This window comes from Corvus kubaryi, unplaced genomic scaffold (genome assembly GCF_017639235.1).
Source record: "Corvus kubaryi isolate FWS band 111438036 unplaced genomic scaffold, C.kubaryi_AGA036_p1.0 37309, whole genome shotgun sequence".
Lineage (NCBI taxonomy): Eukaryota > Metazoa > Chordata > Aves > Passeriformes > Corvidae > Corvus > Corvus kubaryi.
Window position 1 is genome coordinate 155,346 of NW_024581097.1, and position 11,818 is coordinate 167,163.

The 11,818-nt window shown below is 57.2% G+C and overlaps 2 protein-coding genes across 3 annotated transcripts in view; both read right to left on the bottom strand.

The window, feature by feature from the left end:
• KANSL2 (KAT8 regulatory NSL complex subunit 2) overlaps positions 1-360 on the bottom strand; it is a 14,459-nt gene extending 14,099 nt beyond the window's left edge. The window contains exon 1 of the mRNA XM_042028970.1: positions 316-360. The gene's annotated coding sequence lies outside the window, so the exon portion shown is untranslated. The remainder of the gene's footprint in view (positions 1-315) is intronic.
• A 1,140-nt stretch (positions 361-1,500) lies between these two features.
• CCNT1 (cyclin T1) lies at positions 1,501-10,976 on the bottom strand. 2 transcript variants are annotated; one of them, XM_042028966.1, is made up of 9 exons: positions 10,790-10,976; positions 9,691-9,772; positions 9,314-9,442; positions 8,439-8,499; positions 7,103-7,165; positions 6,409-6,454; positions 3,892-4,055; positions 3,506-3,576; positions 1,501-3,178 (listed from the first exon to the last, which is right to left on the bottom strand). In XM_042028966.1, exons 1-9 carry the CDS (start codon positions 10,960-10,962, stop codon positions 1,796-1,798), a joined length of 2,172 nt encoding a protein of 723 aa, XP_041884900.1. In that variant the 5' UTR covers positions 10,963-10,976; the 3' UTR covers positions 1,501-1,795. The 2 variants fall into 2 exon arrangements, 1 of the variants encoding a protein (XP_041884900.1); XR_006016216.1 differs by lacking the exon at positions 3,892-4,055 and having other exon boundaries at positions 3,087-3,178.
• Between the last annotated feature and the right edge of the window lie 842 nt (positions 10,977-11,818).

The window sequence follows — 11,818 nt, forward strand, 5'->3', positions numbered from 1 at the left end:
CCCGGTCCATCCCAGCCTCTCTCCCGGTGCCCATCCCGGTCCATCCCTGCGCACCCCCGCCCGCGCACGTGCTCTGCCTCCGCGCTCCCGCGCATGCGCGCTACTGCCGCCCCGGCGCCGCCATTTTGTCCGCGGGCGGCGAGCGTGAGGGGCACCCCCTGAGGGGCGCCCAGGCAGCGCTGCCGGAGCGGAGAGCGGGAGGAAACCCGCCTCCGGGGCGATGCAGGGCGGAGGAGCCCTGGAGAAGCACTCGGGAGCCGCGCTGAGGGGCACACCGAGCCCCATTGCGAGCAGGCGGCGCCGCCGCCATCTTACCTCTCTGCCGCCGCGGCCTCCGCGCTGCCGCGCCGTGCACCCGCCCCGCCGCCTCACTGGCCCGCCCGCCAGCCAATCAGCGGCGGGCACAGGGGCAGTACCGCGCACGATTGGTTGAGCCTGCAGTCACTCACGCTGGGAGCGGCCGCGCCCACCCATGGTCACGTGGGGGCGGCGCGGCGGGAACGCGACACGTGGGCGCGGCGGGAGCGGGGGGTCCCGGGGTAGGACCGGGGGGGGCCCGGGGGTTCCCCGGCCCGGGAAGCGGGGAGGGGGGCAGGCCGGGACCGGGTGTGAGCTCGGGCTCCGGGTCAGGAGACGCTCGCGGTAGGCCCGACTTGGTCCCAGAGCACCAGCACGGGGGTCACGAGCTCCCCTGGCATCACTCGGTTCCCTCCCGGTCTCCCGGGCCGACACTGCTCCCCACCGCGAAGGGCAGAGCCTCGACACCCCGGGAGCAGCCGCCTCCAAGAGGGGCTCCAAAAGACGGAGGGGAAGCAAGGGATGGGCCATGCCCAGAACCTGAAATCTAAGAACTGGTCCCAAAACTGGACCAAATCGGTCCCCAAATCCTTAGAGGGTGTTTGGCAGCAGCAATTCCTCCTAAAAACAAGCTAGATGTGGAACAAGAGTTTCTCAAAACCATCCAGAGACCACTCATTTATTGAAGGTCAGAGAAGTCAAGTCTAAGAAGAAAGGAAATAGGACTTTCCCAAATATTCAACCCAAACCCCTGGCAGGTCCCCTGGCCCTGGGCCGAAGTTCCAGTAGAAGCTGCTTCCAGCTCAGCTGGCAACAGCCATGTGCCAATGGGATTCCCTGGAAGAGCTGCCCCAGGCACAGTGACTGCAGGACCAGCCTGGCACTTTCTCATCCCACATCCCACTGGCAATGTACCCCCCGAGTTCCCTGGTCCCCCCAGGGTTTCCAGTGGAAATCCCAGAATCTGCAGGAAGGGAGCAAGGGATGGATATCGGATCCCAAACCAGAACAGATCCAGGGGCAAGGGAACAGGACCCATAGGAGGGAGAACAGCTCCCATCACCTGGGATTCCCTCAGCCCCCCACATCCCTCCATCCCCCAAAAACTCCTGAACACCAACACCTCGAGTGGAACCTCCCCAAAAGCCCTCCTGGGCTCTGCCACAGCCCCTCGGAATTAAAAGGAACCAAACCACTAAGATATAAGTTAATGCTTAAATTATTTGTAAAACATCTTAAATTTTCTGTGACATATTTTAAATATCCCCCATGTTCCCCAGAGAGGGGTCAAAGCCCAACACTAACTGGGAGCCTATGGGGGAAAGGGAGGAATAGAGAAAGGGTTCCTTATCCTTTCACAGCTTTAACAACTAAATATCAATAATAAAAGTTATATTATAATAAAATAAGTTCTTCGTGAGGCAGTGGAGATCAAAAAGCCCTTAGAAAAGCCCTGCAGGTTTGGGCTCGGGCTCTGGACTCAGTAGTAAAAAGGGGGTTATTTGGGGAGGGGAGGCAGCGGGGGGGGCGGTTCCGAGGGCAGGGGGGGCGGTCGGGGCTTGTCCGTGTTGGCGGCAGCTCTGGAGCCGCTGGAAGCCCGGGGGTTCAGGAGCTCGTAAGAGTGGAATTCAAAGGCAGGGGGCTGGGTGGGCTGCATGCCCTGCGCGCTCAGCAGCGAGTGCAGCATGTTCACCGTGTCCTGATAGTCACTGGCCTGGCTGGCGTTGTGCCCGTTGGCCCCCGAAGGCCCCTTGTCCGATTTGTGGGTGCCCCGAGCTTTGCTGGGCTGGGACAAATCTGAGCTGTGCCCAGGGAGATGGGCGGCCCCGGGAAGGTGGGCGTATGGGAACGGCACTCCGGGGCCTTTGGAGACTTTGCCCACCTTGGGCTGGTGCTCGTGGGACATGGCCAGGGGCTCCTCGGGCAGGGGTCTTTTGCGGGTGGGGGCGAGAGGCCCGTAGCCCTTGTGGGGGGTGGTGGTGGCGGTGGCACCGGGTTGGGCGCTGTGTTTGGAGTCCCCCGGGCGCTTGGCCGCGGTGCTGGGGCCGGCGCCGAGCTGGGCGTGCAAGTGTTTGTGCGAGTGGTGGTTGTGGTGGTGGTGGTGGTGGTTGGATGAGTGGCCCTTGTGCTTCTCTTTGTACTCCCGGCTCTTCCCTCCACTCTCATCCGCGGAGCTGTGTCTGTCTCCGGGACCCGGCACCTTAATCCGCATCTTGATCTCCTCCTGCTTGGAGGGGATCGGCCTCTCCCCACCTCCACCCACCGCCGGGATCCTCATCTTGAGAGCTTTGTCACCCTTGTCGGCGCCGGGCAGGCGCTCGGGGTTCTCCGGCCCCGCGATGGGGATTTTCAGGATGATTGGGGAGGGGTTGCTGTCCTGCTGCCCTTCCCTCTCCCGCTGCTGCTGAACCAGGAGGTTCTGTGCGGCGTAGGCGTACTGGGAGCGCACATTTGCTTCCATGTTTTCCAGCTGCCGCTTCTGTGCCGCCAGTTCCTCGGCGTGCTTGGCCCGGTACTCCTTGAGGGACACCTTGGCCGATGGGGCGTTCTTGGTACTCTGCTTTGGGTAGGCAGCGCCGTCCTGCTGCGGGTGCTCGGCGGCCGACGAGCTCTCGCTAGTCCTGTGGATGTCCAGCTTGGCCGGGGGATGCCAATGATCCGCCTGGGACGGGTCGGCAGCGCTCGGCTCGCTGGGGGAATCGGCCGCGGCCGGGAGCGCCGGCCCTGCGCCGGCAGTGGAGGACGTGGACATGCTCATGAGCCCAGCGATGTTCATGTCCGAGCTGTTGTTCCTGGAGATCATGTTGAGGATTGTCTGCTCTGACAGGCTCTCGTCCTCGCCGTGGTCGTCAGTCTTGGATTTCCTGGCTGCTTGAGAGGCCTGGAATGAAACAGATCACCGGGTGTTTACTTGGGGTGTCGCTGGAGCTGGTTTAAATCAAGCAGCTCACCAGGACAGGGCAAGGTCTTCTTTACAGACAGATCCACTTTGCTCCCATCCCTCCTTGTGGGAAAATTCCCAACCCCTGGAAGAAGCAGGGCTGCTAACGCAGCTGGAAAACCAAAGTTCTGTGCAAGTTAATTCACAACAGATGAACTTGAGCACCACAAGCACCATACAGTATCCCAATTCCACACACACCTCCCTCCCCTGCTGTCCTGCATTGGGATTCCCAAAGGAATCACAGCCCGTGTCCGAGTTTCTTACCCGCCAATTCCGGATCCGTTTCAGTCGGCTGGGAGTTTTCTCGAGGATTTGCAGGAATTCATGGGTCAGTTCTGCAGAGGAGACACAAACCCAAGCGGGAGAGTCAGAGCAGCCCCAGTCCATGAGGACAACCCCCTCATCTGATGGATGGAGCTACTGGTGGGATGGAGCTGCTCCAGGAGGGGAATTCTGACAACTGGAATCACTGACCCATTCAAACTCATTTCTCTGTGCTGCTACAGAAGCTGCTGCTGCCCTGGAAAACCTCAGCAAGCCCTGAACTCCTGGAGCCCGTGAAGTGGTGTTGGAACATCAGACCCAGGACCAGCGATGCCAAAATAATTTAAGAGCCTTTTGCAGGGGAAAAACCTCGCTCCCAAACTTACCATCTAAGAGCTCCAGAGTTACAGTGCCATCAACGTATTCCCACCAGTGCTTCCCGTCCGTGGAGACTGGGATCTCCCAGTTGGACCACTTACAGGCCAGGTGGATACAGACGCAGGCCACAACGGGCGGGGTGTACTGCAGGCTGAAGGTGGTCAGGTGCAGGCTGACGTCACCGGGAGAGAAAACAAAAAGCCATCAACTCCCACGCCTGAGCTGCAGATCCACGCGGGACATGGGGGGGAACGTGGGGGTGGCCCTCTGGACCTCCCCAGGAAGACCCTGGGGCACAGCCAGCTCCATCCCGCTCCAGCACAGCGGGGCTTCGGGACCGCTTCGCTTGTTCGGGCCTGGTTTGCTACAGGGAATTTGGGTTCTCCTCCATCAGTTTTTGTTCAGTTTTTATACAGGTAATTTGGGAGCTTCTCTGAAGAGGAAAGCCACTGGGGACCTGCCAGCCCCACCTGTGCTCTGAAGAGAAACTCATCCCTGGTTTGCTACAGGAAATTTGGGATCTCATCCAAAGGAGGAATATCAGTGCTGAGGTCACCTGCCAGCCTCTGCTCTGAGGAGAAGCTCAGCCCTGGTTTGCTACAGGAAATTTGGGATCTACCTCCACTGATAGCCCTGTTTATCCCTGTTTTGATGTGGGAAATTTGGGATTCCCCTCCAAGCAGGAAAGTCACTGGGTGCAGAGAAATTTGTCCGGTTTTTTGCTCACCCCTGTTTTGCTACAGGAAAGCTGGGATTTCCTCCATCTCTGTTCATTCCTGGTTTGCTACAGGAAACTTGGGATCTCCTCCACTGGTTGCCTTGTTCATCCCTGTTTTGCTACAGGAAATTTGGGATCTCCAAGGATGGAAGTCAGTGCTGGGGTCACCTGCCAGCCCCACCTCTGCTCTGGGGAGGAACTTCCAAGCACAACTCCTGGATGGCATTCAAGGAGCAAACCTGTCCTTTTCAGCTTTAGGAAGGGTCTGATCTTTCCCAAAGGATTTTTAGGAATACACTCTATGCTGGAGTGACTCAGGAAAACCTGAGCCAGGTGACCTATCACGTATTTTCATTAATAAATTGATTTTCCACGTGGCAGCTCAGCCATCAGTGCTGGGGGTTGTGGGCAGCACCAGGACCGGGAGAACTGAGGGACTACGAGGATCCTGCAGGAACATCAGAGCTTTAGGAAACACGGAAGCAAGTCTTGAGTGTGGGATTTGCCCACTCCTGAACAGGCCCTTTGGGAATTATGCCACCGAGCCCTCACGTGGCACCATCTCCCCACCACCCTATTCAACATTTTTCCATCGGTGAGAAGTGGAGAGGCAGAAGTTTGGCATCTACATCCAAAAATCCTGAAGTTTCGTGGACACTGGGTTTATCCAGGGGAAGTCAAACCCAGGGAATTCAGAGCCTCGGCAGAGCGAACTCAAGGATAACAAAGAGCCTCAACTCTGCCCCAGAACGAAACCAAAGGGAGCACAAGGATAAATGCAGTTCATCCCAGAACTGGCTCTCTCAGACAAAACTGAGGCTCTTCTTCATACTTTCTGCCTGGATTTCCCTCAATTACAGCCTTAACTCCTAATCCCGTGGCTTTGAAATTCTTGCTGCAGGGATAAAACAGGTTTCAGGGCTGTGTTTACCCAAACATCACCAACACCACATTCCCGAGGCCGGAAATCCACAGGGTGCCCTTTGGAGCCCGAAACACCTTCAACAAACAGTGCAGGTGAGCAGGCAACACCTCCCAGGTGGAAAAGGGAAACCACGTGCCCACAGACATTCCCAGCCAGGGCTTGGAGGCATCTCCGGCCCTGCAGCTTCACCTGTGCTGGCACCCAAACCACTTTTCCCTCCCTAATTTCCCAAAACCTCAATGTTTTCCATGTCCACGATTTTTTTTTTTTTGTCTGTTCCAAACATTAACTCCGTGATTTGTCTGAAGCTGAAAATCCAGGAAATTGAATTTAAAAATAATCCCAACAAAAGTGCTGGCATCAGGCTGGCAGTGAAAATTTAGGGACAAAACAAATCAGGGGAAGAATCTGGAGATGATTTTTCTTTCCAGGGAAAACTTAGGGGCAAAACAACCCATACAAAAAACTTGGGGTTGATTTTTCTTCATTTATGCCCTAAATCAGCCTTTTTTGGGGTACAAACCATATTCAGGGACAATTTCCACAGCACCTTGTTGAGTGAAAACACTCCAACACCCAAGGAGTAAGCAAGGAAAAATGTATGTATCCATTTCCCCTCCATCTTTTTGGTTAGTTTTGGGGTTTTTGGCTATTTTTTTAAACTTTCACAACTAAATTCCTATCAAATAAGCAGTAAAGCTCCTGAGGATTCCATCTGCCTTATTTTCCAGCTCATTTTACCCAGCAGCTGGCAGGAAAAAGGGCTGGAACCCTTTCTTAAGGCTCTTCCTGCGGGATCCCCAGCTGCTCCGTGACTGAACGATGCCTCTGGGGTCACAGGCAGCAGATAAATTATCAATTATAAAATTATAAAATAATAACCTGTTTGTAGCCATGAAATAGGAAGTTTGTGCCAAGTCCTTGCTGGCTGCAAGAAAAAAAAAAGAAAAAATCAGGGTGTTATCTGCATATTTTCATATTATCAATATTTTCATATTATCATATTTTAGTGCAAGAACCACAGGCCACCCACGGATTGAGCAGCTGCAGGCCACAGCCACGAGGATTTTGGGAACTACTGCTCACTGAGAGTTTTGTGTGGTTCAGCAGAGCCAGAATCATCTAAAACTGCCTCTGTTTTGAGAATGAGAGGGATGGAACAGCTCTCCTGGGAGAATAACCGAGGAGATTTGGGATTGTTCAGCCTGGAGAAGGCTCTGGGGTGACCCTGTTGTGGCCTTTCAGGTTCCAAGAGAGCTGAAGTGGGACTCCAGATGGGACCTGGAGTGGCAGGATAAGCAGGAATGGTTTTTCCCCCAGGAAAAAGGCGAGATTTAGATGGGACAGTGGGAAGAAATTCCTCCCTGTGAGGGTGGGGAGGCGCTGATTGCCCAGGGAAGCTGTGCCTGCCCCATCCCTAGCAGCATCCAAGGCCAGGTTGGAACAACCTGGGCAAGTGGAAGTTGTCCTTGCCCTCCCAACCCAAACCATTCCAGGACTCTGGGAAGCTCTGGAGCAATTCCAGCTGGACATTCCCCCGTATTTCCCCAGCCCTTTCCTCCCAATTCCCTCTCACCTCGGACAAGCTGGGTGCACTTCACCACGTGGGTGTGGGGATGGTCAATAGTGATCTCAAACCCTGGAAGGACACAGAGAAAGGACCATCAGAACCAGCAGCACAGCCCTGGATCCACATTTCCTGCACCCCTTCCCTCCTACAGCCCTGCTTGGAGCCGGGCAGGAATAGAGGAGCCCATTTTCCTGCATCCAGAAGCCTCAAGTTCTCCAGCTACAAACCCAGAAGGTCTCTGGTGCTCCCAGACCTCCCAACTTCTGAAAGGCCTCACTGGAAACAAAACAACTATTAAGGATTTTAAAAATAGCAGGACAAAGCCCCTTGAAGCAGCTGGGAGGAAGGCAAAGACAATGGCATCTGCTCCAAGGAATTTCTCTCACCCAAAAAGCTGAGAGGAAGCAGATTGTTTTCCCTTTGAACGGGCCTAAAGCACTGAGGGCATCTGAGTTTAATTCTCGCTCCTGTTTCCTCCTCAGTTTGGGAATTATGTTTGAAAGGGAAGAAAGAATTCCAGTTGGTCCATGTGTGCAGCAGATCTGCAGAATGTTCTGGGAGAACTGGGATGTTCAAAAAGGCCACTGGAGAACTGAGAGGTTGCAGAACTGGGCTTGGTTTAGCCACAGGCTTGTGGCCCACGACACCTCTGCCCCTACTGAAGGAGGGACATGGGGTGTTTGCTCTGAATCCAGTCAGGAATAACAAATCCTGCTCTTTTGGAGGGAAAATCTACCTACAAACTGCCTCTGAAACAGAAGATTTGTTAGTGAAAACAACTTTTAACAGTACATTTGATAAAGAAACAAGGCACCAGCTCCACCAGCCACAGCCCTACGTGGAGACTACTTCCAAAAACACCCAGAAACTGCTCCTGGTTTGTTGAGTTCTGGGGATTTTCCCCCCTTTTAATTATTTGACCAAAATATTCATTTTCAACCTATTTTTTAAGACATCTCTCAGTACAAACTGCTTCCTGCAACAGAACTGGAGCATTATGGCCTGGAATTGGATGGTCTTTAAGGTCCCTTCAAACCCAAACCATTCCATGATTCTATGATTGAGCTGGAAAGCACAACCCAGGACAGGGACCGATGTCCAGGCAGCACAAATCCTGGATTTTTTAGGGAAGAAAAAAAAAAAAAATAGATAAACCACACTTAAATCTCTCAGCACTGAGCCTGGCACAAGTTACACCTGAAAAATTGATGTTAAAACAGGAGTCGGGCTGAAAAACAGGGTTTGTTGTGTGGACTCTGTGGAAGGGGTGAGGCTCTCCAGCCTGTGGAATTCTCCTGGCTCTGGGATTTGTGTGGCAGTCCGGCCGCTTCGAGGAACTTACCCAGGGTCTGTAGGATTATGCTCTCTAGAATGACCAGGTCTTGGGCTTGTTGCAGGTAAGCCTGGGGTTGAGAGGACAGGCAGGTTACTCACAGAGAGGCACTCGGATCAAGCCTGCACATTCCTAACACCCTTCTCTCCGGGGCAAAAACGGGAATCTCCCTGCACAGGGGGACTGGCACAGATTCCCTGGAAGTATTCAAGGCCAGGCTGGATGGAGCTCGGAGCAACCTGGGCTAGTGGAAAACGTCCCTGCCCTTGGCAGGTGGGTGGAATGGGATGGGATTTAAGGTCCTTCCAACCCAAACCATCTGGGGATTCTAAGAAAGAGGGAGCAGAGTGTTGGGTGGGCCCTGGGTGCTGGTCCCCCACTCTCCTGGGGTGGCACACGAGCAGTGCAGGAATCAGCTGCTTTTCCTGTCTTTTTTTTTTTTTTTTTTAAATTTTCTGCAAGTTTCCCTGGAAACAGCTGCCCCTTCCAGCAGGACTGGCTGCTTAGCTCCAGGTAAAAGGGGCTGTCTGGACAGATGAGGGATCAGCAACGTTTTTAACCCACTGAGAAAGGTGTGGGGACAAACTTCTCCCACAGTGGAGCTCCTCTGCTCCAAACCTGCGTCCACACCCTCCTCGGCAGCATTCCAGGGACAGTGGCACACAGCACACCTGGATCCAGGTGTGCAGCAGAAGAGAAAAGGGTTTGCACAGAGCGGGGAAGCCCAAATCTCTCCGTAGCAGGAGTGGTTGGATTGAGAAGCTGCCCCTGAGCACCTCGGGAGGGTCGAGGAGCCACCGGAGCCGCGCGATTCCGGATGCCATTCCCACTCCTCGGGCCTCCAGCGCTCACAGCACATCCCAAGGCTCCATCCCCACACTTACCTCACTCTTGGTGTCAAGCAGAGGCTCCTGGGGGTGCAGACAGGCATGTGCCACCTTGATTACATGCTCCAGCTTCCGGGGCTGCTCCTCCACCTTGGCTGCTAGGAAAAGCGCTGCTGGCACCACCGACTGTGGAGGAAAACACTCTGTTTGCTTAAAAAGTCACTAAATTCACGATTAAAACAAATAAATCAGGTGGATTCTCAATATTCCTTCAGGGAACGAAGGCTGTTCAAGTCCAGCCACCACCAGGAGAGAGAAGAGGGTCCCTCTCCCTTCCCAAACCCCTTCCCAAGGTGGGCCCCCCGCCCAGGCAGTGACAGGAGTGGATTTGGGGTTCCCAGCGCCGCCCACCCTCCCCAGATCCCAGCACTTACGTTCCTGTGGAACTGGGTGAAGGACTGCACCATGTAGAAGCGGTGCATGTACACGATGGCCGTGTTGATGGTGAGCTGGGAGCTGGGAAGGGGTTAAGGAACAGCGCAGCCAAAGCAGAGACCCCCGGGCAGGCTCAGGGGAGCCGCTGGAACAGATCCCACAGGCCAACAGCACCAGGAGGGGACGGGCTCTCCTCATTCCCAGGGCAGGTCTTCCCTGCATCCCGGCACAGCTCTCCCCACTCCCGAAACGAGCTCTCCTCGATCCCAAAATGGGCTCGGCGCTCCCCATTCCCAAGCCGAGCCTTCCCGACACCCCAGGAGAGCTCTCCCTGCTCCGAAAATGGGGTCTCCTCCATCCCAAACAGGCTCGGCTCTCGCTGCTCCCAAAACCGTTTCTGGGATCTCCTTGGTCCCAAAACAGGCTCGGCTTTCGCGGGTACTCGTGGGCCGAGCCTTACCACGCCTTCGCAACGCCTCAGTACAGCTTTTCCCACTCCTGAAACGGCATTTCCTCAATCCCAAAAACGGGCTCGGCTCTCCCCACTCCTAGGCCGGGCCTTCCCGACACCCCAGCACAGCTTTCCCTGCTCCTGAAACGGGATTTCCGCGATCTCGAAACGGGCTCGGCTCTCCCTGCTCCCGTTCTGGCCGTGTCTTCCCTTCCCCACTCCCGAAATCTCCTCGATCCCAAAACCGGCTCGGCGCAGCCGGGCCGGGCCTTCCGCTCCCTTCCACGCACCCCGGCACAGCTCTCCCCGCTCCCGCGCCGGTCAGGCCTTCCCAAGCCTTTCCATCATGCCGGCACAGCTTTCCCTGCGCCCGAAATGGCATTTCCAGAACCAAAAACAGGCTCGGCTTTCCCCCGCTCCGAGAGCCGGCTCGGGCCTTCCCGACACCCCAGCACTGATCTCCCCGTTCCGGGGCCGGGCTCTCCTCGATCCCCAACACACTCGGCTCTCCCCGCACTCGCTCCCGACACTCCCCATACCGGCTCCCGGCTCTCCCCGCACCCGCTCGCGGCTCTCCCCCCTCCCCGCTCTCCGCGCCCCGCCCCACTCCCACCCGCGGCCTAGCGCGGCCTAGCGCGGCCGGATACACGTTGAGGCGCTGCCCCATGTCCTGCAGCAAGTTGGCCGCCTGCTGCCGGTACGAGAGCTCCTTGTCGGGGTCGAGGCCGGCGCGGCGGGACGGACTCCGCTCCAGCTGCTCGCGGCTGAAGTACCAGCGGCGCCCGGGCCCGGCGCCGCCGCCGCCCGCCGAGGCCTCCATGGCGGCTCTGCGCCCGCGCGGGGGACGCGGCGTGCGCACGCAGCGCGGCGGCGCGATGACGTCAAGCGTCGGGTGGGCGGGCGCGGGGAGAGCCGTTGGAGGCGCGAGCGTTCCAAAGCAGGGCGGGACCGCTGGGGAGGCGGGGACCGGCGGAGGCCACGCCCACTCCCTGACAGACCACGCCCATTCACGGATATGCCACGCCCACTCCCTGACAGACCACGCCCACTCCCGGCCCGGTACCGCCCGCGCCCTCCCTCACGCCCGGTGCGGGGGGGAGGGGGAGGCTCTGATTTCGGCGGGGCCCCCCCCACCGGCTTCTCAGCTCCCCCGTACCGGGACTTCTACGCACTGAGACGCGGGGACCCCCGGGACATTGGGGTGTCTACCCCATGCCGGGGCCCCCTCCTCACCGGGACCGCGTTGTGTGTCCCCCACTCCCCGGGATCCCGGTGTATCTCTCCCCATCGGACTCCGGTATGTTTCCCTCGCCCGGGACCCCGCGGCGCCGGGATGCCCGCAGCCCTCCCAGATCCGGTTTTACCGAGCTCCCGCAGGCCCCCGCACCTCAAGACGCTGACTGTACCCCCGGGGGGGGGGGGGGGGGGGGGGGCCCCGGTCCCGTACCGGGACCCCTCCTCAGCAGGATCCCGGTGTTTTTCCCCCTCTCCTCCCACCGGGATACCGGGATCTTGGTCCCCCTTTCAACCGGGATCCCCCCGTGTGCCCTCCCGGCCGCCCTCCACCCCACAGGCCAGGCCACAGCTCGTATCCAAAGTGTTTTATATATAATTTATCTGTACACACGAAGGACAAAGTACCTCAGGTCTGCGCTGGGGTGAGGGGGGCAGTGGCC

Coding starts and splice junctions, on each gene's coding strand:
- CCNT1 (XM_042028966.1), bottom strand. CDS start 10,962: ATGGAGGCCTCGGCGGGCGGCGGCGGCGCCGGGCCCGGGCGCCGCTGG. Junction 9,773..10,789: donor ATGGGGCAGCGCCTCAACGT/GTATCCGGCCGC, acceptor ACCCCTTCCCAG/CTCCCAGCTCACCATCAACA. Junction 8,500..9,313: donor TGCTTGACACCAAGAGTGAG/GTAAGTGTGGGG, acceptor TCTCAACCCCAG/GCTTACCTGCAACAAGCCCA.